The 27,607-nt window shown below is 51.4% G+C and overlaps 2 protein-coding genes and 1 non-coding gene across 12 annotated transcripts in view; all 3 read right to left on the bottom strand.

The window, feature by feature from the left end:
* Nucleotides 1-237: 237 nt before the first annotated feature.
* Nucleotides 238-8,923, bottom strand: Sigirr (single Ig and TIR domain containing). 10 transcript variants are annotated; one of them, XM_036192776.1, is made up of 12 exons: nt 5,746-5,978; nt 5,233-5,365; nt 4,243-4,536; nt 4,008-4,169; nt 2,806-3,004; nt 2,282-2,412; nt 2,060-2,200; nt 1,663-1,806; nt 1,458-1,560; nt 1,231-1,381; nt 855-1,044; nt 238-562 (listed from the first exon to the last, which is right to left on the bottom strand). In XM_036192776.1, the coding sequence occupies exons 4-12, from the start codon at nt 4,012-4,014 to the stop codon at nt 399-401; spliced, it is 1,230 nt and encodes a 409-aa protein (XP_036048669.1). In that variant the 5' UTR covers nt 4,015-4,169; nt 4,243-4,536; nt 5,233-5,365; nt 5,746-5,978; the 3' UTR covers nt 238-398. The 10 variants fall into 10 exon arrangements, with proteins under 10 accessions (XP_036048669.1, XP_036048688.1, XP_036048678.1 ...); XM_036192795.1 differs by lacking the exon at nt 4,243-4,536 and having other exon boundaries at nt 4,008-4,149; XM_036192785.1 differs by lacking the exon at nt 4,243-4,536.
* A 1,176-nt stretch (nt 8,924-10,099) lies between these two features.
* The window catches only part of Ano9 (anoctamin 9), a 30,468-nt gene continuing 12,960 nt past the window's right edge, over nt 10,100-27,607 (bottom strand). Inside the window, exons 2-24 of the mRNA XM_036177736.1 lie at nt 21,608-21,682; nt 21,274-21,399; nt 21,001-21,146; nt 19,072-19,118; nt 18,915-18,973; nt 18,751-18,824; nt 18,404-18,538; nt 18,199-18,295; nt 17,968-18,028; nt 17,774-17,856; nt 17,576-17,680; nt 17,347-17,499; nt 17,231-17,267; nt 16,942-17,053; nt 12,879-12,936; nt 12,693-12,790; nt 12,455-12,597; nt 12,203-12,355; nt 11,314-11,461; nt 10,649-10,750; nt 10,480-10,573; nt 10,244-10,356; nt 10,100-10,151 (exon numbers count right to left, since the gene is read on the bottom strand). Of these exons, the coding sequence (XP_036033629.1) occupies nt 10,124-10,151; nt 10,244-10,356; nt 10,480-10,573; nt 10,649-10,750; nt 11,314-11,461; nt 12,203-12,355; nt 12,455-12,597; nt 12,693-12,790; nt 12,879-12,936; nt 16,942-17,053; nt 17,231-17,267; nt 17,347-17,499; nt 17,576-17,680; nt 17,774-17,856; nt 17,968-18,028; nt 18,199-18,295; nt 18,404-18,538; nt 18,751-18,824; nt 18,915-18,973; nt 19,072-19,118; nt 21,001-21,146; nt 21,274-21,399; nt 21,608-21,682 (2,247 nt within the window). The 3' untranslated portion in view covers nt 10,100-10,123. The remainder of the gene's footprint in view (nt 10,152-10,243; nt 10,357-10,479; nt 10,574-10,648; nt 10,751-11,313; nt 11,462-12,202; nt 12,356-12,454; nt 12,598-12,692; nt 12,791-12,878; nt 12,937-16,941; nt 17,054-17,230; nt 17,268-17,346; nt 17,500-17,575; nt 17,681-17,773; nt 17,857-17,967; nt 18,029-18,198; nt 18,296-18,403; nt 18,539-18,750; nt 18,825-18,914; nt 18,974-19,071; nt 19,119-21,000; nt 21,147-21,273; nt 21,400-21,607; nt 21,683-27,607) is intronic.
* Nucleotides 16,271-16,378, bottom strand: LOC118576853. The gene has a single exon (XR_004944053.1). It is a non-coding gene; the product is annotated as a U6 spliceosomal RNA (small nuclear RNA).

Genomic DNA, 27,607 nt, shown 5'->3' on the forward strand with positions numbered 1-27,607 from the left:
TCCTTGTAAAATTATCAACAGTAGCTTCCTACTGAAGGACCTGTCCCAGTGAGATGGGGCTAGGGACAGTCACATTCCCAACCAAGAACCAAGAAGGGATACTAGGGGTGGCCGAGAAGGCAGATTTGGTTTGAGTGGGAACCCGGTGCAGGTGGTGATGAAAGGAAAGGATCAGGGTGTGGTAGAAGAGATAAGAGACACAGCAGGCACCACCCAGAAGAGAAACAGGCCCAGGCAGGAGCAAAGACAAGTTTATTTTGTGACACCCTGGAGCCACACTCCTTCCCCGAGAGGTTCAGAGCTACAGGCAAGGGTTGTGGTCCTAGGGAGAAGAGGTGCCTGCCTCGACCCTGGAAGCTGCCACCATGACCCTATGATCCGGGCTGCTAGGATAAGGGCTACACATCATCCTCAGACACAAGGCAGTAGAAGTCTGTTCGTGCACTGTAGTTCCGAGAGCCAAGGTCCGAGACATCCACTTCACTGCTGGGACCCTCTCCCACAGAGACCCTGCTTGCATGTAGTGGAGTTGGTGGCTCCCCAAAGACAGGTCCTCGGACACCTGCAGGACACCATAAGGCCTGAAGCTGTATGTCCACAGCCAGTCTTCTACTAGGATCTGTGACAAGGAGGGGTTACTCCATGCTCACCCGCCACTCACAATGATACTAGAAACCCTGGAAGTTTCCCCCACAGAGGCCAAGGGGCAAAACACCTCCCCAGTAGGAGGCAGTTAGGGGCACTGCCAGTGGAGGTCAAACTTCTACAGGAGGCAAGATCTCTCCATCATCCCAGACTAGGACACTGGAGCTGTGTCTGACCCCTAGATCTGCAGTGAGGCCAGGTGAGCATACCCAGGTCTCCCTCAGGGTCTGGATCCAGCTCCGACTCCATGCCCCGGCCCTGGGCAGCTCGTCCTCTCACGATTAGCATGGGATCTTTGTCATCCTGTAGTCGGGTCTGGGGGTCTCCCTCCACCGGCCTGTATTGCATCTTCCGCGGCAGTGCCAGGTATAGCTCTTTCCAAAAATCGGAGGAAGGCGTCTGGGGGGGGGGGGGGGGAGGCAGATTTGGAAGGTCAGTTTAAACACACGGGGATCTATGAACTGGATGGAAGCCTCTAGCCACCCAAATCCAAAGAGCACACTGATGGTGCCTGACTTGCAGGTCCCCTAGCAAGGTGCCCTCCAGCACCTCAAGCACCCACTCACAAACCCCCAGCCCTCGCACCACGGAGCCAGGCTTCCAAAGCAGCAGGGTCACAAGGTGGCGGTGCTGGCGCAGGAGCCGGAGAGCAGGATGCATGGGCTCACGCCTCTGGCCCTCGAAGGTGATGAAGATAGGTCTGCGCGTGAGCTCCAGTAGGCGGCACAGTCCCTCCCTGCGGGGACCGGACCGTCAGGCGGGGCAGGACCAGGCCTCCCGGTCCCCCACCCCAAGCCAAGCGCCCGACGCACCGGAAGCTCTGGCTACACCAGGCCCGGCCCAGGAAGGCGTCTGAAAGAACCACGATGAGGCGCCGACAGCGGCTCAGGTTCACCAGGAGGTCGGCAGAGGGCTCTGTGGGCAAGGGCGTGGGCCGGCGGATGAGAGGCGGGGCCGGTGACAAGGGTGGGACTCAGGGAACAGGGTGGGGATCAGGAGGCCGGGCAAGGGCGGTACCAGCGCGCGGCAAGAGATCTCGGTCCTCCAGGAAGAGCTTGTATCCCCGACGCCGCTCCAGCTGAGGCTTCAGAATAAAATTCACAAATTTGCGGTCCTCCGGGCAGTCGCTATAGGACACGTAGGCATCGTATAACTTCCCATCTGCAGAGGAGGCCATTCAGTGCGGCCAGTTATAGAGATACTCCTACCCGATGTCCGGCACTTCTCTGAACAAGTGAACCAGACCCCAGGACTCTTCCTTCTGTTGACCCTTGTCTTGTGCCCTTCTGAGACACCTAGAGGCCTCCTGAGCTACAACTCCCTCCTCCCAGGCTTGAACCCAGCATGCAGCCGGCATCTCAGTAAGGCCGTTGGCCGAACACTGTGCCCTAATCCATGCGGGGACCCCACGCACCGTTCATCTCCACCTCCCCGTAGGTGTCTTGGTACCAAAGCAGCACATTCAGACGACACTTAACGTAGAGCAGGGCCACCAGCAGCAGAACCAGCAGGACAAGGAGGGAGGCCAGCACTGCAACCACGTGGCCAGCAGGGCCTGCAGACAGGGAGAATCACTATTCCTTCAGCCTTAGGACTTCAGGAAACCCTTGCCCTCCACCACCTTGAACTCCCTCACCAGCTCTCCAAAGAGTGAAGGAGTGGGAGCTGACATTCCAGACCGAGCAGGTGAAACTTCCATAGTCCTCAGCATTGGTCAAGTTCAGTACCAGAACACTGGACACAACCTCTGAGAAGTTGGCGCTGACCCTGGGAAAACCAGGCCATACCCTCACCTGGGGACCAAGAACATCAGTGGATGCCCAAGTCCCACCTGTCTGGGATTCATCCAGGGAGATTGCAGATTTTTGGCTAGGTGATCAGAATTTGGGCCTGGGCCCTGGGAACCCTCTGGTTACAGGAGTTAAGATTCTATCCCCAGACAGTCTACAAGATATACACAGGGGTCATGAAGAAACTTTGGACCTGCCCTTAAAGTCAACCCTCTATCTCTGTCCATGGGAACATTTTGCCATGCCAGGTTTGCACGGGTACTACATAGCCCTTGTCCAAGTTGTTATGATTTGGGGTGTAGGTCAGAACGGCTACTAGCTATGGTGTACCCTGGCAGTTACTCCAATCCTGGACACCCCAGTCTCTTACCAAAAGTCCTGATGTAGGTTGAAGTGGCTTCCATTGCCCAATGGAAGACCATCTTTTAGCCACTGTACTGAGGGCTGGGGACACTGGGGTATAGAGACCACCCAAGCTGTGCAATTCAAAGCAACGGTACTGCCAAGGGCAGGTCCCAAGGCCTGGTTTTCAGATGGCGAGAAGAAATTAGGGGCCCTGTCACAGACCTCTAAAGGAAAGAAAACAACGGGTCAGTCATGCTGGGATGCCTTCTCTGATTCTGTTTATAGATGCTCTGCAATCAAGGACAACAAGACAATAAGGAAGTGGTGTCAGTGATCACACTACATCCATCCATGGGTCCTGTAGGCCAGAGCCCAGGCTTGCATTCTTCACTCAGTAGTGGCCTGTTGTGTTCTTCTGGCCCTCATGTGACAGCTTTGTGCTCAGGGGGAACATTACCAGGCAGAGGAGTATTTGAGCTGAGCCAGCGCAGCCACAGGGGCCTATCTGTTGGCTTGTCCCTGCTGGATGAGTCCAGCCTCCACAGGACCCTCTCAGAGCAGGGTCAGCTCCTGCCCCGCTCAGCCTGGCTGGCTTCTACTGCAGAGCTGGCTGCAGGGACTATGAGCTCCAAATGTGGGAAGAATACATATACCAGCATCTTTCACAGGAACAGGGCAAGCTGGAGCCTGGGCTTCCGGGATCCCCTCCACTAACCACAAGACCTGCCCTCCCACTTCTCTGAGGCCTAAAGGTTTTCATCTTCAAGTGGAGATAATGAATGACCCTATGTCACCTCATTTAACACCCACACCCCAAGATCCCCCCCCCATTGAGATTCCTAGGCTTACTGATTCTTTTTTAGGGTGGGGATGGGAGTTTGAGATAAGGTTTCTCTGTGTAACAGCCCTGGCTATCCTGGAACTCGCTTTGGCTCTGCCTCCCAAGTGCTGGGGTTAAAGGCGTGCGCCACCATGCCCGGCAGGCTTACCGATTCTTGTATGCCTCTTCTGTAGGCCCTGGGCAGGAGAGAAGCAGAAGCTCTCACTATCCCTGCCTGCCCTGAGCTCACTCAGAACCAACTGTTAGAGAGAAGGGATGAGCATAGGTCTTGACCTCTGGCATGTATCCAAGCACAGAGCTCAGCAGAGAGTGCAATGTGTCAGCGCCAACCTGTCAGGCAGAAACTGGACTGGAGACTTGGTCAGGCCCCTCTCTGATCTACCTACCTGCCATGGCTCTTCCAGGGCCTCTGCAGGCCGAACACTGGTTCCACCCCTGGCTCCACTGGGGCTCCTTAAGCAAGCAGATGGGTCCACTGAAGCCTGAGAAGGACTCCTTTCTGTCTATTCAGCCAGCTGGACAGGGTCCCTGGAGGTCAGAGGTTGTCACTGTCCCCAGGGGACAAGTTAAACAGGAACAGGGTGAGTTAACCAGTAACTGTCAGCCAGCAGCAGTACTTACTGGCTGCACAACAGACAGCGTCCTTGCAATTTCAGCCAGTCTCAGAGTGCTGTGTGAGCGCCTACATATCACAAGGCCAGAGCAGACTCTGCCTCACACAGCTTGGGAGGGGTAGTCCTATGGACCGCTCTCATTTGTCCTGAAGCCATTGTGATGACTCAGGGCTACAACAGACATGCGCCAAGAAGGATGTGACCTCAGAAGACAGCAGTTAGCCTCATTCCTGGCTGTCCCCTGTAATGGACTGCAGCTGTATGCAGGTGGGTGCGTGGGTGCTTGTCACCTGGCCAGGACCTAGGGATTAAGGGGATATGAGCCATAAGTGAAACCTAACTGTGAGATTTTGCTCTGGATGCACTCACGCATGCACATGGGAATGGACACATCACACTTGCAGACACCTTGAGGCTCATCTGGGCCAGGAAAGGTAAATGGGGACCAGGCTACTATAGAGACCACGCTGAAGGGCCTTGGGAAGCCCTTCTGGGTACTCCCCAAACAGATGACTCTTATCTGGGGTCCTGGGTCATTCTTAGCCCATAGCAATTATACACACCTGGGTCCCAAAAAGCTCCGTAATGGCATGACTGCAGGAAACATTCAGGATGCCCTTCCTTAGCAGCCCAGGGCCCTAGGTGACCCCTCTTTCCTTGGTGCCCCAAGCCCACTCTCTTAATACATTTAATTGAGTTTCCTATCTCCTCCATTCTCACAGACACATGGGCAGCAGGAACATGGGGTCAAGCCCTGGGCCTGGCCTGCCGCAGATGCCCCAGAGACTTTGATGAGAATTAGTCTCTTATACTCTCTCCCTTTGTTCTGCACTGGGTAATGCTCGGCCAGAAATCTCAGACTTGGCTAGACATCAGTCTCCTTGGGAGCTAGTTCAGGAAGAGGCACATTACTGTCAAGGGTAGCAAGGTGATCCTTCCAGAAACCCTTTGGGGTAAAGAGCAGTCCTACTACAATACTGGAAGCAGAATCACTTACCAAGGGCCTGTAGAAGACAGACTTCTCAATTGACCCCTCAGAGTGACCAGAAGTGGATACCCCAACCCAGCAGGTCCCAGAGCAATGTCCTGCAACAGCCCTCAACCTCCTCAAGCTCAGAAGACCTTGACCCCTGCAAAGGCAGCAGCAGACACCGCCAGAAATCAAGACCAACCCTCCAGGATGTGACTCACGGAGGGAGCAGGTACCCTCTTCCCTTTCCCATTCTACGCATGCACAGTCCCTCAGGCCCCCAGTCAGCCTTACTGAGTTCACCTTAGCCAATGTACATGTATCTTCCATACAACACTGCCCTTCACACAAGGTTTGGGCTGCACACACTTCACAGGATTACTCCCAAATACCTCAGGGGCCACAAGCACACCCATACATGCAAGTGTGCACAAACACACACACACACACACACACACACACACACACACACACACACACACACACAGAGTGTGCCCTCATGCACCTCAGCACCATGGACCTCTCCTCAACCAAGCCTACCTCCAAGGACAGACCACAAGGCCACAGGATCCCTCAGCAGTAGGGAGGCACAGTCACCTCATTTCCGGATCTTTTCCTCCAGAGGGGAGATGGTCATTGTTGTCAGTAACATACACTTATGAGCAAATTATCCCCTCTGCTGGGCCCCAGAGAGGTGCCACAATGTTGTGGCTACCCACGATGCATCACCAAACTTGGGCGAGGACCTGGCTTTTGTTGATATATATTTTAGTCAGAACTTTCCCCCTTAGTTTCCTGGCCTTACAGTCACATCCTCTCCTAAACCTAAACCCCACCCAGGTACCCACCCCTTCCCCTGGCGGGGCGGGCTGTTGGCAGTCCTTGCCACGCCTTGCCTGGCTCTTCCTGTAACTTAAGAGGCCCCTTCCTCCCAGGACTGCCCCAGTCCCTAAGTACTACATTTGCTTCAACGCTAGAGCATAGGAGGTTACTTCAAGTGGCAGAGGTTGGGGCGATGTGCAGAGATCCCGGCAAGGAGATCTCCAGCCAGAATAGTCCTAAACATACACTGGGTAGGAGGCGTGCCTTCTAGATTCCATCCCCCACCCCACCTCACCCCTGTTTGACACGAGGTCTTGCTGTGTAGTCCTGGCTGACCTGGAACAGTCTGTGTAGACCAAGCTGGCCTGGAACTCACAGAGCTCCACCTGCCTCTTTCTCTTGAGTGCTGGGATTAAAGGCATGCTCCAAGCCTGGCAACATTCTCATTTTTTTTTTTATACTATACTCAGGAATGGAGAGGAAGAATTATATGCCCCACCCCCCAAAAAGCCTCAGGCATGACTCACCTCTGACCTACTGTAACAAAGGGGATCTCTCCGAAACTGGTGACCAATAATGAAACAATAGAGCATATCTCTCTGGTCCTTACCCTGTCCACCTTCCAGGCAATAGACTCCAATCCAATGAATGAACAGTTGTGACGGGCTATGGTATCTCATAGATGCTAGCTTAGGGCTGGGGTGAGAGAGCAGAGCCCCCATTCAAGGTAAAGTGCCAAACACAAGAGCCACAAGCCTCTGGCTCTGAGGTGGGTGGGGGAAGGGGGAACACAGCTGGTTTCTCCTATTGTTACCACTGACTCCAGATTGACTTGAGCCTTGGGGGCCAGTGGCATTATTTACAGAATTGGAAAAGGGTCTTCTCCAGTTCCTGTCCCTCTCTCCTCTCAGAGTTGCAGGGGTTAGGTCCTGGATACTCTCCTGTGGTCTTCCTGCCCTTGGTTCAGGCTACCCAGGAGTATCTTCAATTCAGGAGCAGGCTTTCCTGCCACCTTACCTGATGATGACCCAGCCTGGTTCAAGCCCCTGTGGCCTGGCATTCATGACCTCTGGATGATGGTGCCCCTTAGGCTCAGGGCTGGAAAGGCTGAAGGGAACAGTCCCCCTTCCTCTACACTTGTGGAGCTGCTTGCTACCTGAAGCTGCCTCATAGGCCTCCTGAGTATCCCATGCACAGTAACTAGCTGACCTTGCCAGAGGCAGTTCTGTGCTTTCCCACATTGTGAGGAAAGAAACTGAAATGTGGAGCTGGAGAGTTAAGGGCACTGGAAGCTCTTCCAGAGGACCCGGGTTCAATTCCCAGCACCGACATGGCAGCTCACAGCTGTCTGTGACTCCAGTTCCAGGGAATCCACCATCCTCACATAGACATACACACAGGCAAACACCAATGCACATAAAATAAAAAAATAAACTAAAAAAGAAAGAAGCTGAAATGCAGCAAAGCTCAAGAGCACCCAGGTCGGAAACGAAGAGGTGGGTGCCCAGCACTGAGGTTAGCGCTCCCAAACACCTTCGCCCCTAAAACGCCTGGCATAATGTTCGAGCCCCCTGCTCCCAGTCTCTGTCACCCTCTCAGGGTCTTGAGTAGATACCATTCTCCTTTCTTGTCTGCTAACATCTACCAACCCCTGTCCCACCCTCAGCCCAGGGGTCGGGACCCTCTTTTGGCGGCAAACGACCCTTTCACAGAAGTCACCTAAGACCATCAGAAAAGACAGATATTCACACCACGATCCCTAACAGTGGCAAGATTACAGTTATAAAGTAGCAATGAAAGTAATTTTATGGTTGGGGGTCACCACAACATGAGGAACTGTATTAACTGGTCACAGCATTAGGGAAGGTTGAGAAGCAAGGCTCTATCCAGTAGCCCAGCCTCAGGCCAATCTTGCATAAAATCCCAGATTGCCCTTTGGAGGCGCTCCAGGGCCTCGGAATTTAAATCCCAACCTGGACCCTCGCATCACTCAGCATTGCCTCCACATTATGAGGTTCTTGGTGAGCCCAGGTCCTTCTCCCGCCAGGCCCAGTCCTTGAGCTCTACTGGCACCCGGTGTTACCGGAATAGTTAGTACTCTGGGGCTGCGGACCCAGAAGTCAGATCCCGCTCCCCTCTTGCGGATCTGTTTCGCTGCCTAGCATCCCGCAGTCTGGGTGCTGCTCCTGCTCAATTCTTGACGTGTGCAGCCCCTGGTTTTAGGGTGTGCTGGGTCCCCAAATATCTTTTTGTTGAAGGAAGGAGTGTGCATAAAAGGCCCCAAGGAGACCATCATGCTCCTACATCTTGCCCTTCGTTTTCTGTGGGTGGCGCATGACCAGTTTCCCCGGACCCAACAGGTGCTGCAAGCAGATCTATCAGGCACGCGTGCAGGAGCCGGGGACGCGCACTGAGAGCGGAAGCGCGCCGACAGCTAGTCTGGGCGAGGACCGGGTGGTGGTGCTTGCTGAAGGCGGAAGCTCTGCTGGGGTCCCCGCGAGCCGGGGCCCCAGCCAGCCTCTCAATCTGCCCAGTGTGTCCTAAAATTGCTCAGGGTTGAGATAAGCTCGTGGGAGCGAAGGTGGGATCTTGCGCCCCTGGCCCGCCTCTGTAGACCTGCACTGAAGTCAAGAGGAGGCTATTGACCACGTCGGGCAGAGTGAAAAGAGAAAAGCCAGGGAAGGAGACTGGACGCAGCGCTCTCGAGCTTCCGGGCTGCTCGGGGAAACCCGCCTGGTTCAGAGCTACTTCCTGCGGGACCATGGCCCTGAGGCTCCTCGGAGCAAAGTACTCCCAGGTTCCCAACCCTAGAACTGGAGCGGCTCCAGGAACCACAACCTCTACTCACCTCCACGCGTCTGAGTTACGACTGTCGCCCACCTGCTTTCAGACCTGGGACTCGCGGGGAGGCTGGCAGTTTACCTGGCCTAGGTGCGCAGCAGCGACAGACCCAGCGGCAGGTGCAGCCCCGCCCCGCAGGCAGGGCGAGGGCGGACCCTAGTGTCCCGCTTTGTGCCTGAGGCTAGTGCTGGAGTTCAGCCCCCGGATCCTCAGCCTTCCCCGCTTTGGGGCAGTGGCCAAACCAGCCCAGCCAGCCCAGCCCGCTATGGGCCACCCAGCCGACCTTCATGGTGTTCTGCCTCTCTAGCCTGAGCTCTTCCATTTCGTCCAGGAAGTCTGTCTTGATCCACACCCCACCCATAACTGACCCTATGTCTTCTCTTGCCACCCCAAAAATCCAGATATTAGGAAAGGAGAACCTTCTTAATAAGGTGTGCCTCATAGATGAGGAGATAAAGTAAACCAGAGAAAAGCCAGGGGGTCCGAGGCTATCACAGTTCAGACTTGTTCGACAGTGGGCCTCCTTCCTTTGCATAGCCCAGGGCAGAAATAATCCCTAGAAACTGGATCTACATAATGAGGCTCAGAAATCAATACACACAGGTTTATTTTGTTTGTAAAAAGTTTTATCGGTGGTGAGGATCCAGCTAAGGGGCGGTGGGGGGGGGGGTGCCAGAAGTTAATTTCTGGGCCTTCCACCAAGCAGGAGGCCACAGAAAATGATCTGGGGCCCAGAAGCCAGGAGGTCAGTGGAACTTGGGCTGATTTTACTGCAGTGGGATTTTGTGAGCAGCCTGAAATTCTATGGGTACTAAGGTCACTCAAGAGTTTTAAGTCAGGTCTGTGCCACGTTTGAACCCTAGGAAAGTTGGAGCAAACCCCACAGGCACATCTGTGCTGCTCATAAATACCCTAAATATACCAGTGACCCCCTACATATACATACACACTCATATATATATATATATATATATATATATATATATATATACATATATATATATATTGGTTGACATATATACATGGGCTTCCTGGAGTGCTCATATATGCCTACATATAATCAAGGCCTCCTATGATCTTCATTCACTGACATATATGTAGACCACCCAGGACCCTACATATGCATGGACCATTTTACAGCCTCCCTCAACGCATGGATACATGTTGTCATAGACAGGGGCAAGCTGTAGAGATGAGGACTCCTTCCTAGTCCGGGCTCCTGGAAATCAGCATTTCTCCACCTGCCCCGGATTGTCTATACATCTGTGCTCCTAGAACTGAAGCTACAGGAAGAATGAAGTTGGTATGGGTTAGAGACATGGCCTGTCCCCAGGCACAGACCTGCCCCCAACCAAGTAAGACACTGCATCCCTACCACATTTTCTCCCGAAGTATCCGGTATTTCTCCTCCAGAACCTTGTTCTTCACTGACTGGGGCACATCGGGCACAAACCATGCAGCAATGAGCTTGATGCACAAGGCAACATGCTGGGGGTAGGAGGGAGGAGAAAGGCCCGGCAAAGTCAGTGGCTAAGAAAAACTTTTAGGATTTGGGGGCTGGGAAAGAAAAGAGAGAGAGCTGCCTTTACCTGGGCTCTCAATTCTACCCACCTCAAAGAGGATGACAAAGGCGAGCCGGATGGCCAGAATGAACCAGAACTGCTCAGAGAAATTGTAGTCACGGTCGTTTCTGTAGTCCCGGTACCTGGGGTAGGGAAGTAGCTAAAGTCAGGAATCAGGAATTTAGAGGGCATTTATGGGGGAATAAGAGGTTCCAAACCTGCATGTGGTCACATTTTCTTGGCCTTCCATCCTGCCATGGTCCTGGAAATCCTTGGTGTAGAAGACAGACAAGCTGTGGTTGACATAGCCCTTGAGGCAGCTGAGGAGAGAGAAATGTGGGACTCTCATGGCCTGAGGCCCCTCCTGAGAACTCATGTGCATCTAGGGGGCATGAAGGGAAGGGCTTACCATGGAAGGCCTCCTCCATTTCCCTTCATGTGCCTGCTGTCCAAGCACAAGGCCACTTGGGAGGGGTGAAAGAGACCGAGAGGCCACCAACTGTCTACCCTACCAGGCTGGATGAATGCTCCTAGGGCTGATCCAAAGACCCCCAGTCTGCAGGTGCAGTGGGAGCTAGACATATCTGCCTTTCCATGCCAGAAGCATAACTTCATAGGAAAGCCATTTAGGCACTGCCTGCCTGTTACCAAATGGGCCTGGTACTTCTCTCCCCACCAAGGGTCCATTAGTTATTCCTGGGATCCAGCCAAGGTATGTAGGTCATATAGGCAGTTCAGGGAGGAGCCGAGTCCCAAGCTCAGTGCAGCCCCAGCTAACACCGGCAGCACCCACATATACCCAGGAGAGTCCCAGGTCCGGACTCCAAGGGCTTAACTGGAAGGGCCAGTCTCTCGGGGAGGGCTTGACAGTTTAATGCCTTACTCTTCTGTGAAGTTCCTGTTCTGCCGGCATGGGCCGTAACGGTACTTGTAGACAACTCTGGGAATGAACTCAGAGGTGAAGGCGATGACCATCCCATTGGCAATGACCGCCAGCACTCCAATGGTCTCCAGTACCTGCAGCCAGGTCCCTGAACCACAGCAGCACAGTAAAGCAGCCTGTCCTGATCACTGGTAGTCCTCCACCCTAAAAGCTTAGCACCTGATTGGTCAAGGAACCTTGTGACAGCTCTGTTCACGCCCCATTGTCGCTATGTGGGCCAAATCATCTACAAGGAAACCCCCAGCTAAGACAGGCATAGTATGACTGCACCCTCTTCTCCTTGACACGAGCATTGCAGGACTCAGTTTCCCCATCCCCATTCTTCCTGGAACTTTTCAACAGGTTGTTTATCTCCTGGACCCCACCCAAGTGAGGATTCCTAAACCTGGGCCCCAGCCTGGGGTTCTTCCTAATGTTTCTCCAACATCTAGCCGCTAAACCCTCTGTTTCCCTGACACCTGTCATCCTCACTAGGGAAAGTCAGGATGACTGAGGGCTTGGGCTCTCTGTTCCCTCCCATGTGATCAGACTCAGGCTCTTCCATTTGGTCCCCTTGGAGGTTGCAAGACCTTCAGCCACATGCTGGAGGCTCAGGGGAGGACCTTGTCAGGTGTACTCAAGCCTGCCTTTTTCTAGGGATTGAGCCCATGAGGCTTCGTCCCCATCTGGGACACCTGGGGCTGTCTCTGGAGTAGGAGGGAAGGGCCCCAGTTATTACAAGTTGCTTCAATGTGGCCTGGCATGGACAGGTGAAAAACCTGGGTTGGAGGTCACTCCTCCCAGTGCCCTGGCTCCTTTCCCCCACTGTACAATTTGTGTGTCCTCTGACCTATGTCCTTGGCCTTGCGAGGAACCAGGCGCCGCTGCAGTCTGACCATCTTGATGGCGTCCAGGCGGATCTCCACAAGGTTGCTGAAGAGGGCCAAGAGCGGTGCCAGGGGGAAGGCAGCCACAAAGATGGTGGTGAAGCCGTACTGGATCACTGCGGAGCGGAAGTGTCACCCTGGGTCCAGGACAGCCAAACCCACTTTTCACCCTGCGTCCCCACCCCATCTGCTCAGCCCACTGGAGCTTCACGCACTCATCTCCATGAATTCGTCAAACAGGCTGAAGGTGTTGACTGGATTCATGCGGTAGTTACGCTGCCACTCCTCCAGATCTGGGTCTCTCGACTCACGACCATGTTCATGAGCCCGCATTAAGCGGCATTTCAGGGCCAACCACCTGTGGGCACCAAGAATGTGTGGAGCATACAAGAAGACTGCAGGGCACGGGGGACGGCACTGTGGGCACTGGAGGGGGTAGGAAGAGGTCCTCACGGGCGCAGATACTCGACGCAGTTGCTCAGGGTTTGCTTCAGTCCCATGATGATGGCCATCTGGATGAACAGGTCCATCATGCAGCCACTGAGATGGCACTGTGGGGCCAATGTAAAGGTCAGGGATGGAGCTCCAGGGAGGAGAGGGGCTCAAGAACTAGGCAGTGGGGTCTGAGGACAGACTGACCTCCTCTAGCTTCCACAGCCCAGCCAGGCGCGTGGACTTCCCAGGGTGACCGTTGATCCTAGGGAGAAACCCAAGGCCTGTGAGGAAGTTGAATAGCACCCTGGCTCTTGGGACCCCAGGAAGGCAGAGTAACAGTGTGGTGGTGTGAATGAGAATACCCTCCTCCACAGGCTCATATGTTGGAATGCTTCATCCTCAGGGTATGAGATGGTTTGGGAAGGATTAGGAGGTGTGGCTTTGTTGCAAGAGGTAAGTCACTGGGGTTGGGCTTTGAAGTTTCAAAAGACTCATGCAGGGGAGGGGAAAACATAGTCAAAATAGATTATATGAAAAAGTTGGCCGGGCAGTGGTGGCTCACGCCTGTACCAGCACCCCGGAGGCAGAGCCAGGCGGATCTCTGTGAGTTCGAGGCCAGCCTGGTCTACGGAGCTAGTCCAGGACAGGCTCCAAAGCTACAGAGAAACCCTGTCTCAAAAAAAAAAAAAAAAAGAAAAAGAAAAGAAAAGAAAAAAAAGTTGGTTTTTTTTTTCCAGCCCAGCAGTGGTGGCACACGCCTGTAATCCCAGCACCCCGGAGGCAGAGCCAGGCGGATCTCTGTGAGTTTGAGGCCACCCTAGGCTACAGAGGGAGTTCCTGGACAGCCAGGGCAACACAGAGAAACCCTGTCTCAAAAAGCCAATAAATAAATAAAAATGTTCTTTTTTTTTTTTTTTCAATTAAAAACACGTGAGTCCCAGTACTCTCTCTGCCTCAAGGGCTGTAGATCAAGAGGTCAGCTCTCAACTGTTCCTTCACTTCACCATCACAGATTCCAACCCTCTGAAACTAAGCCAAATTAAGCACTTTCTTTTTTTAAAAAAATCTTTTTTTTTTTAGATTTATTTATTTATTTATTATGTATACAGAAGAGGGCGCCAGATCTCATTATAGATGGTTGTGAGCCACCATGTGGTTGCTGGGAATTGAACTCAGGACCTCTGGAAGAGCAGTTGGTGCTCTTAACCTCTGAGCCATCTCTCCAGCGCACTTTCTTTTATAAATTGCCTTGGTTATGGTGTTTTTATCACAGTAACAGAAAAGTAACTAAGACACGAGGTGGTACCAGGGAGTGTGCTGTTGCTGAAAGATCTCACTGTGTTGTTTTTGGAGAAACGTGGAAGACTTTAGACTAGATAAATGGCTGAATGCTGTAGGCAGAGTTTAATGAGTCTTCGTAGGAACTTGGGAGACAGAGTACTGAGAGCCACGTGAACTATGGAGGTCCGGCTCAAGAGGTCTCACAAAAGATAACATGAGCAACTTGGCTAGAGACAATTCTTGAGAGATTTGGGAGGGGAGGGGGGGTAGGGTGAGGTAGTGGTGGGGGTGGCTGCCTTCTGCCCTAGGTCTAAGAATTTGCCTGAGGCTAAATTGAAAAGTATTGAACTAATTTTCTTGGTGGAAGAGATTTCAAGACAGCCTAATATTGATTCTGTCATGTAGTTATTAGTAATTACTCTTACGTAGGTCTACAGTGAAAAAGAGGGGGTTGGGGATTTAGCTCAGTGGTAGAGTGCTTGCCTAGCAAGTGCAAGGTCCTGGGTTCAATCCTCAGCTTAAAAAAAAAAAAAAAAAGAAGTACAAAATATTCACTTTAAAGAGAAAAAGAGTACCAGAAAATTTAATGTTGGATTCTATACTGTGCTGAAAGAGATAAGGGGATTCAAAAAGACCTGATCCGAAATGGGGTAAAGGAAGGGGGCACTCAGAACAAGACCCACCCAGCTAAGCTTCCAGTTTGTGGAAAGAAAAGGCCCAAAGAATTTTCTGCTTTTAAAAAACAACAATCAGCCAGCCACTGATGGCACACGCATTTAATCACAGCACTCCGGAGTCAGAGGCAGGTGGATCTCTGAATTCAACACCAGCCTGGTCTACAGAGCAGGGGTCGGAAAAAAAGATAAAGAAAGGAAGGAAACCAAACCACTGGGATATAGGGCTTGAGAAAATATCAGTAGTAGCCAGGGTTAATGGCAGAGGCCTGTAATTCTAGCACTCTGCACACTGAAGCTAGAAGATTAAAGATGGTGAAAGCTTGTGAGAGAGAGAGAGAGAGAGAGAGAGAGAGGGAGAGAGAGAGAGGGAGGGAGAGAGGTGAAATAGCGAGAATGAAGTGAAATTCACAAGGAATCTATAGGACCTATGTGAAGACTGCTACATCCTGTAGAGTCCAATATGAAGACAGCTAGACTCTGCTAAGGAGCATAAAGACTTGAGTAGAAAAGGAAAGCTGTTCTTTACTGAGAGGGCTCGGGCTTGACCTGGTACAGCAGGATGAAGGACAAAATGCTGGGAATGATCTCCAAGGACAGGGCAGGTTAAGGGACCCCACGTCTTTGAACACGCTAGGAGGTTTGGTGTGGGTAGGGGAGGGTTAGTTGGAAGCTTGTGATTATTGGTAATATTTAAATGCCTTATAAAATTTAAGCACAGCTGGGCGTCAGTAGCGCACGCCTTTAATTTCAGCACTTGGGAGGCCGAGGCAGGTGGATCTCTGTGAGTTTGAGGCCAGCCTGGTCTACAGAGCGAGATCCAGGACAGGCACCAAAACTACACAGAGAAACCCTGTCTGGGAACCCCCCCCCCCCCGAAAAAAATTTAAGCACGTATACAAAGCAGCAATTATTTTCATCAGAGAAAGCAGAAAGGTGTACATTGACCGCATCGAAAGTAGTTCATTCAAACCAGGAAGGTGAGGTGATATTCATGTGGCTTCTTCATGAAGCACAGCACCCCACAAAGGGTGTGTAGAATATGGGACACTCGGCAGAGACACCTGGATGTTTCCATGTAAAAAGTAAGTCTGAACAGGTAAAGCCACAGAACATATGGCAACATACAGATGAACAGAAATGGGCTGAGTATAAGTATAAGAGTTAGACAATGATAGGCCTGAGCTAATGGCCAAGCAGTTTAAATTAAAAAAATAAAAAATAAAAAAAGTAAGTCTGGTTGCTGACATGGCAAAACCATCTAACCAATGGGTGTCTGTGTGCAGATACACATGTACAAACAAGAAAAGCCACCCGTCTGGGCTATGTCACCTCTGGGGCCTAGGGTCACAAAAGGTGTTGCTCTATACTGAGTTGCTAAGTATTCTGGGCATGAACTATTTTTTAAGCTAGAAGAACAGATCTGATCAGGCAGTGGTGGTGCATGTCTTTAGTTCCAGCACTCAGGGAGGCAGAGAAGGTAGATCTTGCTGAGTTCAAGGCCAGCCTGGTCTAGAGAGTGAGTTCCAGGACAGCCAGAGCACACAGAGAAACCCTGTGTCAAAAAAATTAAGAAGAAAGAAGGAGGAGGAGAAGGAGGAGGAGGAGGAGGAGGAGGAGAAGGAGGAGAAGGAGAAGAAAAAGAAAGAGAAGAAGAAGAGAACATTTGAATGTTGTCCTTGTGCAGGGCCATGCTAATCTTCTCTGTATTTTAAATCCAATTTTGGCTTCGAAAAATGAGCACTTTTTTTTTTTTTAAATTCAGGGTCTTGGGTTGGGGATTTAGCTCAGTGGCAGAGCGCTTGCCTAGCAAGCACAAGGACCAGGGTTCAATCCTCAGCTTAAAAAAAAAAAAAAATTCAGGGTCTTATGTAACCTATGTGGTGCTAGAGGTCAAAGGCAGGGCTTCATTCATGCTAGACAGGCACACCAACTGAACTACATCCCCAGCCTCAAGATCTGGCCACTTTTATTTTTCATTTTTATATATTTACTTAGTTTTTTGAGACAGAGTCTCTCTATTTAGCCTTGGCTGTCCTGGAGCTTGATATGTAGACCAGGCTGGCCTCAAATTCAGAGTTCCACCTGCCTTTGCCCCCCACCTCCTCCATTCCCCCTATCCTACCTCCCCTCCCCACCCCCACCACCAGTGCAGGGATTAAAGGTATGTGGCTAAGATCTGGCCACTTTTAAAAGCAAGAAAGCCAGGAGGGCTGAGGCTGAAGGAGCTGGGGCCTGGGGTGGAGGGCATATCTGCCCAGGGTGGAGGGCGGGCATATGGGACGGGGCTGGGTACGTAGGTGGGGGCTTACCTGCCCAGAATGAAGGCAATGTAGATGAGAGAGGAGAAGTGAGCAAAGAACTGCAGGGTGAAAAATTTGACGGTGAACTTGCTCTCTCGCTCTGAGAAGGTCCTGGGATCCTCTGGAATGAGACATGGCCATCCTGTCTTTCCCTAGACCAACAGGACAGCATGACCTACACCTCTCAAGTGAGAGTCCCAGAAGAACAGGAAACCCCCACCCCATGTCGGATCACAGCTCCATGACTCTCAGCCCTGAGTCCTCCCCAGCTCCCAGAGAGAGGCTGGCCTCTTCTCACCAAAGTTACAAAGCTTCTGGGCTACCCATTTGTTGACCTGAGGGAAGAAGGAACCAAGTGGGATGTACCTAGAACTTCAGTCAAGCCCCCCAGTGCCTCCCCTGCCTGACCTCTACCTTAGTCATGATGACTATGATTACATAGTGTACCACGGCCCCGGTCACCACCACGACAGTGGTCACCTGCTGCTCCAGGAAGCTGCTGAAGAGAGCCGCGGCCAGCACACGGTAGACAACCAGCACATGGGCCATGCCAATCATGAAACAGATCTGCAAAGGGTTGGGGGTGGCCATGAAGGGTAGGGACAGCTGGATCTCCAGCCCTTGCCACAGTTCCCAGCAGTACCATGAACACGGACAGGATCAGAATAATAGTGCTGTTCAGGTAGGAATGATGATGTGTTCTCAGCTTGTAGTCCGGACAGTTAATGAGCTCAAGGGCCATCTCTTCCTAGGAAGGTCACCAGACACACCTCAGATACAAGGTATGAGCCACACGGGCCACGAGAAACAACCAGCCTTGTGGCCACTGGCCCCTTCTTACCTCTTCCTCATCCCATCCATACAAGTCCCAGTGCAGGACCACGCGGGCACGCTGCCGCTTCCAGATCTCCAGAAACACTGTGGCTGCAGTGAGCACAGGGAGGTGTCACAGCACACCTGGGATGAGCCAGGGTGGCTGAAGAGCTCAGGTTGGCTATCCCCAGGGCCCTCCAGGGATGCCCAGCAGCAACTCACCCCACAGAGCCATGAATATGGCAAATATCACAGTGCCCTCGTTGTCGAAGAGATGAGTGAGCTGAGGAGAGGAGCAGACGGTTCAGGCTGAGCCTCCTACCCATGTCCCCTAGTGGGGAAGGAAGAGCCCGGCCCGTCAGGGCATCCAAGTGCCTTGCCCTCCCTACTTCTAGACGGACATACTGTGCCAACCCTTGCATAAGCCCTGGAAAGACTTCAGTAGCATCAAACCTTCGCAAAGGTGCACATTTCTGAGAGCGGCTGGTATCTGCGACTGTTGTCACCAAGGGGGCACATGAAGATGTCCTTGGCCGCACAGATCTCTTTGCTGTAAGTATAGAGACAAAAGCAGTGATTGTCAGGTGCAGGGTCCACCCAGGCTCCCACCTCCATTCCGGGCCCACAAGGAGACTGCAGGCCTCAAGCCCTAACCCACCTGATCTGGCTGGAATCAAACAAGGCAAAGCCACTCAGGAAGATGATGAGGCCCGCCAAAGCAGCAGGTACGAGCATGTAGGTGTACCAGCCAAGCCAGACGAAATACAGAGCCACCTTCTCACCAAAGTAGTTCCTGTGGGAAAGCTTTTCCCCATCAAGGCCACCCTCCCCAGTGGCCTCAGTACCTAGTAGGGTATGGGCATATAAGGAGAGGGTAGGAGGGGGAGGGTACTGCTAGCATCAGTGTGAGTGGGGTCTGTATGTGTCACTGAGGACTGGATGTGCTGGTGATTTGAGCACAGACGTGTCTGTGGCCCACAGGTGAGCTGCTTGGTGTAGTTTTACCTAATGTCATCAATCGGCTGTTTCCGGAACATGTTTCTCCACCGGGCCCATTTTTTCTTCAAGTCTTTTTCTCCCTGTGTCACGAGAGACAGATGAGAACTTGGCTGGCTTCCTACCTCAGCTTCCCACCCTCAGGCCCATTCTGAAATTGTCACCCCCCTCACCTCGTGCAGAGGAAACATGGTCTCAAAAACCCCATCCTTCACCAGGTCCTCAAAGGTCTCTAGGGGTTACAGGGAGCCTCAGTCAGAGAGCAATGGAGGGCAGGAGAATCCAGCCCACAGCAGCACCCTCTTAGGCCACCTGTCCATCTGTGCTTACCACCAGGTTTCATCTTGTTGTTCACGACAAAGCTCACAATTCGGATTCTGAAACCCAAGAATCTAAGGATCAGAATGGCCCCACGATGGCCTAGTGGACCTTGCCTGTTAAAGCCCTGTTCTCCACACACCTGGCCCTCTCTGTTCTAGAAAAGACATCCCACCAATACTGACCAGAACCCAGAGTCCATAAATCACCCTGAAAGCCTGCCCGGGTCAGGTTTGCCTGACCTCCAGGATGGGGTCTGTCCTTACTCTCAGGTTTCCACAGCTCTCCCAGGTTCAGGGTCAAGAGCCCCCACCTCTGACCACACTTGCCTGCACATGCTGGGTGTTAATGTGCACAAATCATCTTACATGGTTATGAATCATTCTGCTTATGTGGAAACTGATGTTCGGAGGCTAGGGTACCTTACCTAAGGCCACACAGGCATTTGTTCGGAGGTTAGGGTAACTTGCCCAAGGCCACACAGGGATTTATAGAGCCATATTCAGACATATCTTAAGTGTCTGAGACACAGTCACCTTATGAACACATGGAAATCCCCTCCACCCACCCTGAGTCTTTCTTTGTCCTCATCAAGGTGTCTCTAGTCTTCTGATTTTCCCCTCAGTCCTCCCTAGTACCAAAAAACTCTGTGTTCACAGGACTCTGTTGCCTGGTACCTACTTCTCTGACTGCCCTTTGCCAGGGTCAACTAGTCAGGCCCCCAGATAGGTCTGGCTGGAGGTGGGTAGGTGACACAGAAGGACCAGGAAGGGGTGTGTGAGTGTTCCTGGAGGAGCGGGTAACTGGGGACACAGGGGGCTGTCCCTGTCAATAGCTAGGACCTGATGTCCAGAGAGAGGGTCTTGAGCCGATGAGGACGGGATCTATGGGAGATAAAGACCTCAGAACCCAGAAGGGGTGTCTGTTCACTTCACTGCTGACTTTGATTCAAGGAAAACCATGACAAGGAGTTCTCACAGGATGTCAAGAAGTGAGCTGCTGTTGTGGAATATTACTTTAACTGGGCACAGATGTGTTAATTTGTTTATGCTACACAATATTACATTAACCGTGTAAAGGTGTGTTACATTTGTTTAGGCTGCATTTGTTTAACGATGTAAGGAAGTGTGTTTTGTTTGTTTGTTTGTTTGTTCAGTTTTTTGAGACAGGGTTTCTCCGTGTAGTTTTGGTGCCTATCCTGGATCTCACTCTGTAGACCAGGCTGGCCTTGAACTCACAGAGATCCACCTGCCTCTGCCTCCCAAGTGCTGGGATGAAAGGTGAGTGCCACCACCGCCCGGCTGGAATGTGTTTAATTATGTAAAGATGTGTTGGTGTTTCACCTTGCCCGCCTAAGGCACCTGATCGGTCTAATAAAGAGCTGAACAGCCAACAGCTAGACAGAGAAAGGCTAGGTGGGGCTGCTGGGCAAAGGGAATAAATATGAAGAGAAATCTAGGTGTGGGGAGAACAAGAGGAAGAAGAGAGGAGAGAACAAGGGAGATACCTGGGGCCAGAAGCCAGGCAGCCTCCAGCCAGCCAGCCAGGAGAAGCGTGAAAGATTTACAGAAGGAACAAAAGGTAAAAAGCCACGCGGCAAAGGATAGATAAAGAGAAACAGGTTAATTTAAGTAAAAAGAGCTAGCCAGAAACAAGCCTGAGCCAGACCGAGCATTCAAAACTAATGATAAGTCTCCAGGTCATGATTCGGAAGCTGGTTGGTGGCCTAAAAGAAAAAGCCTGGTACAAGCTGTCGTTATTACTATCACAAAATGAAAACTGGGCACAGAGCCTTGCTCCAAGAGTGGGGTCTGATCCCCTGTGACATCCACAATAAGACTGTATAGAGCTGTGTTGTCCTGCCTCAGGTGGAATGTGGCCCTTGTTCTGCCTGGACAAGAGCAAGGGTTCTCTTGCTCTGGACTCTGGATACATCCTCACCTTGTGGTAGCTGGGATGCAGTTCATCTTGTTCAGTTTGGCTCTGGGGCCAGGATCTTCAGGCTTCATGAGAAGAGTCCGGTACAGGTCAAAGATCCCACTGTCAGCTCGGATCCCAAAGAACACCTTCTTCCGGTCCTTTATCACCTTGGGAGCCACAGGGGAACTAACTCATCCACAGCCACTATCCTGTCCCCTGTTCCTGGGGCATATGTCAAGGCATGCCCATGACACTCTGGCCCATGATTTTGGCCCCTGATACAAACTAGCCCACCTTGAATTGGAAGCCTTTGCTCTCCAGCTTCTCCAGGAACTGTTGTTGCCTCTGAACCTTCTTCTGGATTTTCTGGGTCTGGAGATCAGCCACCAGGACACAGTCCCATTGATGAGAGGTCTCAAGCTGGAGGAAGAAGGCGTGGGGTAGAAACAGAACACTGGATACACAGGGAGGAAATGTAGATGTGAACACGGGATGGGAAAAGGTGTGGGGCAGGAACCCAGCATAGGACATGGCTATGGGAGGAGGTGAGAACCATAACCAAGCACGGGATACACAGGGTAGGTGAGGGGTCGGTGGGATCAAGCCTGGGAGGCCTGATCAGACTCACCTTACAAGTACCCATTTCCATCAGGGGCAAGTTGTCCCCATCTGACCCCACCAAGATCTGGAGGCTCTCATCACCCTGGGGAACAGAGAAAATGGGGAGAGGAGCATGTAAGCCCCTCACAAACTGCCTCTTCCTCCATGCTCTGAGCAGGTACACAGGCACACAAAGAAGCAAGACTCCCCACTCTACACCAAGCTAGTTGGGAAATAGGTAATTCCTGGTGGAGGTGAGGCTGAGGATGTCACAAGGTAAGGTAGCAGAAGGTGACAACAGCGAGCACAGTCTGTGTGGAAACACCAAGGGGCTCCTTCAGGGCTTTGTTGTTGTTGTTATTGTTTTTGGGGGGGGTTGTTTTGTTTTTCGAGACAGGGTTTCTCTGTGTAGTTTTGGAGCCTGTCCTGGATCTTGCTCTGTAGACCAGGCTGGCCTCAAACTCACAGAGATCCAGCTGGCTCTGCCTCCCGAGTGCTGGGATGAAAGGCGTGTGCCACCACCACCCGGCTCCTTCAGGGCTGTAAGGAAAGTCAGACAGCCCCATTCCTCCATGGCAGGCAGACAGTGGCTCACAGGGATGTCACTGAAAGGAGTCCCAGTGAGCACTTGATGGGTGAAGAAATGGCAACCTCAGGAGGATCAGGGAGGGGCAGGTCTGAAGATGCCAAAGTCACTTGTGTACTGCTGGTGGTTCACACAAACTTGGGGAACATTTTGCACTGGATTTTTAACTGGGCAGTACTAGGGCCTGTGGCCTGGCCATCCTTGAGGACACCAACAAGAACTTCAAGATATACATATGCCCCATTGCTGAGAACCACTAGCGGAATCTGGAGGATTTGAGTTTTTTCTGACTTGTTCACTACTGGACCACAGTGAGCATCCCAGATCTTCTCCACTCTGGGCTAGGTTCAGTGCCTAGAGAAAGCTGTGAGCATGGGAAACACAATGGGTACCAGTACTACCCCAATCCATATGAGGAAGGTTGTGGTTGCCCCTTGTATCCCTGGGAGTCAGAGATGCACAACAGGAGGTGGAAGTGAGTGATGGTCCTGCTGCCTGAAGCCTATCATCCATCCCACCCTAAGTCCTAGAGAAGTTCAGAGGGACATGTGAAGGGTGTCTGTCTAGGAGTCATGTCACCAAGACAAGGGGAAGATGTGCCTTAAGGGGAAGCTAAGAAGATGGTGACTAAAAACTACACCGAATCCTGAGGGACAAGAACAGGTGAATAGTGACAAGAAAAGACACAAGGGTGTGTGGCTGCAAGTGCTGGGCAGGCGTGTCCTGAGACTTAGTCATGGGAAGCTAACAGAGGCCTGGGGGACACCACAATGACCTTCTAGCTCTGTAACTAACCAAAATCTCAAACAAGCTTGTTTTTAAGAAAACAAACCTTAGGAATCTGCATCTAGCATGATATCCTTTTTTTTTTTTAAACATGCATAGAATAGGTATTTTTGCAGGTTAAGTCTGTGTATCATTTGTCTGCCCGGTGCCCATGGAAACCAGAAGAGGGCATTACATCTGCTGGAACTGGGGAGGTAACACAGAAGGACCAGAGGAGTTACAGATTTTGATGAGCCACCATGTGGGTATCTGGAATTGAACCAGGGTCCTCTGGAAGAGCAGCCAGTGCTCTTAATCACTGAGCCATCTCTCTAGTCCCTAGCACGGTATACTTTTTTATAAAATGAGAGAAAGTAGCAAGTAAAGCCCTGCCTTTTAACTTTTTATTTATTTTTTGTGTGTGGGTGTTTGGCCTGCATGTATGTCTGTGCACCGTGTTTGACCCTTGTGCCCATAGAAGTCAAAAGAGGTGTCAGGTCTCCCGGAGCTGGAGTTACAGAAGTTTGTGAGCCACTGTGTGGGTGCTGGGAATCAAACCCAGATCCTCTGGAAGAGCAGCCAGTGCACTTAACCACTAATCCATTTCTCTAATCTGTTTTTCTTTTTCTTTCTTTCTTTCTTTCTCTCTCTCTCTCTCTCTCTCTCTCTCTCTCTCTCTCTCTCTCTCTTTCTATTCTATTCTTTTTTTTTTTTTCCTGATAGGGTCTCACACTGTAGCCCTGGCTAGCCTGGACCTCACTATGTAGACCAGGCTGTCCTCAAATTCAGAGATCCATTTGCCTCTGCCTACACAGTTCTGAGATTAAATGGGGCCACTACACCTGGTCCCATTCTGTTTTGTACATTTTTTTTATATCTTTATTTTTTTATTGTACAAATGTTTTTCTTTCATGCATGTGTGTTTGCCACATGTATGTGCCTGGTCCCAGTGGAGGTAAAAAGAGGGTATAAGATCTTCTGGAACAGGAATTACATGCAGTTGTGGGCCACTGCATGAGTGCTGAGAATTGAACCCATGTCTTCTGCAATTTTGTTTTATTTTTTGAAGCAGAGTTTCATACAGCCCAGATTAATTTAACTTCACTATGTAGCCCAGGATGAACTGCTAATCCTCTATGTCCCCAGCCCTGGAATTGCTGGCAGACACTACCAAGCCTCATTTGTGTGGTACTAAGGATTGAACCCAGGGTTTCATGTGTGCTATGCTGGCTTTCTTCTAATTGAGCTACATACCCAATCCAGCACGTTTAGTTTTAATTTTTTGACCCAGTTTTAATTTTTTGACCCAGGGCCTTGTATCCCAGGCCTCAAATTGGCTAGGAGGGAGGATGACCTTGAATTTTTGATCACCCTGCCTCTACCTTCTGAGTGCTGGGATTACAGACATGGGACATCATGCCTGAGTTTTTGTTGGTTTGTTTTTCTTAAATAGGGTTTTAATATGAATCCCAGGCTGCTCTCAAGCTTTTCATCTTCCTGCCTCAGCCTCACAAGTAAAGTGGTACATTTTAGGAATACTCACAGTTGGAATAAAACTATACCACCATCTGGGTGGTGGTAGCGCACACCTTTGATCCCAGCACTTGGGAGGCAGAGGCAGGTGGATCTTTGTGACTTAGAGGCCAGCCTGGTCTACAGAGCGAGTTCCAGGACAGCCAAGACTACACAGAGAAACCCTGTCTTGAAAAATAAATAAAACAAACAAAACTAGACTACCAAGGGAGGGGGCAGAGTCAGGGCAGTGGGTGCTGTGGTCTCTGTCTCCGTGGGTGCTGGGTCCGGGGTTCTTGAGACTTCATTTACTTTCAACAAACAAGGTGCCTGAGGACTGAAGTGAAGTGGCAGTCAGGGCTTCTTTCCTGAGGGTGTGGGCTATAGGAAGCAGGGAGAAAGAACTGGGGAGGTGGGGGCTGCCCGGCAGGTTGGAGCAGGTTACGCTTTCCCAAACCTGATGGAGTAAAGGCCGAGGGAGGGGTTGAATGGGCAGATGCACTGGCTAAGGAGACAGCATTTGGCAGATGCTGAGGATGCCAGTTTTGTAATGCATTATGTGTAATGTATGCTCTGTGCACATGGGTGACATAGTCCAGTCCATGTCCCTAAGAGCAACACACAGGGGTTGATGGAGGAACTTCAGAGGGACTCCAGAGTGACAAGGACCTTTGGCTCCAATGTCCCAGAAGTAGGTACACTTAGGTCCCCTCTAGGCACCTGAGCCAAATGAAGCTGTTTTTCTGGCTGTCTAGCAGCCTGGGATGCTCTTCTCATATCCCATGGCCTAGATACTGAGTCTTGCTTAAACTGTTACCAATTCCAAATGCCCATCCTCAATGGTCCCTGCTTCTATCCTCACCCTCTACATCTTACCATCCCTGAAGTCACTCCAATGCCAGGTCTGGCTCCTGCTTCCCCTGCCCAAACACATTCCTCCCACCTCCTCCAGAGAGTCTCACCATACTGCTCCAACAGGCCAGCTCAAGAGCTGCCAGGTAAAATACAGGCCACCCAGTCATGTAGGAATTTCAGATAGACAAACAGGCTTTGGGATGGGCATGGTGGCACAAGCCAGCAATTTGGAGGTTTGTGGTGAGTTTGTGGCCAGCCTGATCTACATAGCAAGATCTTGTCCCAAAGCAAAACAAAATGAAGGGGTTTTGTTTGTTTGTTTTTAAGTATAAGTGTATCCCAGTGTTGCCCAGGTATACTTATACTGAGGGGAAAAAGGTTGTTTATCTGAAGTTCAATTTAACCTAAGGTTCTTTGTTTTATTTGTCTGGTTGTTTGTCTTGCTGCTGAATCCACATCCTACTGTATCCCTGTGAGTGCACAGACACACACTCACACATACCCAAGGAGTTTCTGGATGGGCTGGTGTTGCCCCATCTAGCTGCTGGAGGGAGTACAGGCCTCAGAACTTCATCTCCCTGTCTGGTGTACATCCTGTGTGCTATATTTCCCTGTCCCCCTGGGCTCCCACCCTCCCGCTCTGACAACATCCCCCAGACTCCTGGGCTTTTGTGGGCTTCCCATCCACTGCCCACAGACACCTGCACCTGGTATTGTGGGCAGTGACTGAAACTTCTCCAGGAGAGAAACCTACACCTAGAGCTGTAAGACAGGGTGAGCACCCATGTCTCAACTTGGGAAGAAGTTGACATCTCAACCACAGGATAGGTAGCCAGGGGACCCTTATGTCCCCAGCACCCAGTCTAGTAATCCACCCACCACGAAAGCTCAGCAAGTGTCATGTAGAATGAATTGGGGAGTGAAATGTGTTTGACTTTGGACCTGAGCAGACGTCCTCTCATGCCTTCCCTCCCCATAAGCCACAATCAGTCAGCGTGGGACCAAAGCGTTAAAACGTGTGGAATAAATTAGAGTGGAGATAAGACCTAGGGGAGAACCAGGAACCTGTAGGACTTTGGAATCCAAACCGAAAGGGGTCCTAGGAAGAGGAGACTGTCCACAAAGTATACATTTGAAGGCTGGGCTAGGAGGCTGTCTCTAGTCATCCCCAAAATTAGACTAGAAAGCCCCTTCCCACTAGAGATGTGTGTCGCTTTGGAACAATTACCTGGAGCCTCGTGGGGCTGGGGATGTCACTTCAGCCAGTGTAGGTAGGCTGAAGCCACTCTGGGCAGGACCATTATTTAAATAAACATGGCAAAGCAATATACACATAGCCGGGAGCTGCACCAGCTTTTAGCTGCCACCATAGCACAGGGACAGTGGCCAATCTATCAGCTAGGCCAGAGATTCCCCTGGCTAAGCCCTGGTTCATCCATTCCTAACCCACAGCAAGACAGGTCCAGCCACTAAGTCCTACATTCATGCATGCTGGGTTTACCAACCCATCCACAGTCACAGCACCCAGATCTCAAGGTCAGGCAGTCCAGGGCCAGTGTGTACAGGGCCCCACCTTACTGTTCCCCAATGGATAATGATACCCGGTGTTGCCCTTGGGTCGTTCATGGTGGGACCAGCTAGTGAAGCTGTCTCTATCTCCAGCCAAGCCACTTTCTCAGTGTTCCTGAAATATTCAAAACTTCTAGGTCCTAATCCATTGGGTGCCACCTCCAAGAAGCTGTGTGGGCTTCTGAAACTCCAAGATACCCAAGGCAGGGACAGGGCTGTCCCCACACACTCAGCTGGGGCCTTGGACCTTCAGTTCTGATCTTGCCATATATAGCCAGCCTAGGATTCAAGCTCAGGCAGACAGACTCCCTGGCTCCGATGTGATCAGCCCTCTCAGAAACTCAGTTTCCTCACCTATAGAATCTAAAGATATCACCTCCACAACAAAGAAACCTAACAGTATCCATGGGCAGGAAAAGAGTGAAGAAAATCATGTGCCCAGGCAGGCACTTAGGTTCCTGCCATTTTCCCCAGTCCTTCCCACCCCAAATCCTACAGGCCATACACGGTGGGCTGGGGCTCAGGGTTCAGGGCTCAGCTAGGGCCCCTAACTCCAGTGAGTGGGGCACCATAGCACCTAAGGAATCCTCCCTTTGGAGGATCAAGAATGCAGGGAGCCAGCACTGGGCAGTCCTGTTCCCTACTGTCCATCTCCTCTCCATCCTCCTGGTCAGTGCAGGCCGAGGGACAGTTGTGCATACAGCTGCCATCCGTCTCCAAAGCAAGCCTGACCTGTGGGTA

Source organism: Onychomys torridus, chromosome 1, assembly GCF_903995425.1.
Source record: "Onychomys torridus chromosome 1, mOncTor1.1, whole genome shotgun sequence".
Classification (NCBI taxonomy): Eukaryota; Metazoa; Chordata; class Mammalia; order Rodentia; family Cricetidae; genus Onychomys; species Onychomys torridus.

What these genes read in the sequence shown, in the direction of transcription:
- Sigirr (XM_036192832.1), bottom strand. An exon ending in AACCTACATCAGGACTTTTG is followed by an intron (nt 2,413 to 2,805) that starts GTAAGAGACTGG and finishes TGGTTTTCCCAG; the next exon opens with GGTCAGCGCCAACTTCTCAG. An exon ending in CTTCACTCTTTGGAGAGCTG is followed by an intron (nt 2,201 to 2,281) that starts GTGAGGGAGTTC and finishes CCCTGTCTGCAG; the next exon opens with GCCCTGCTGGCCACGTGGTT.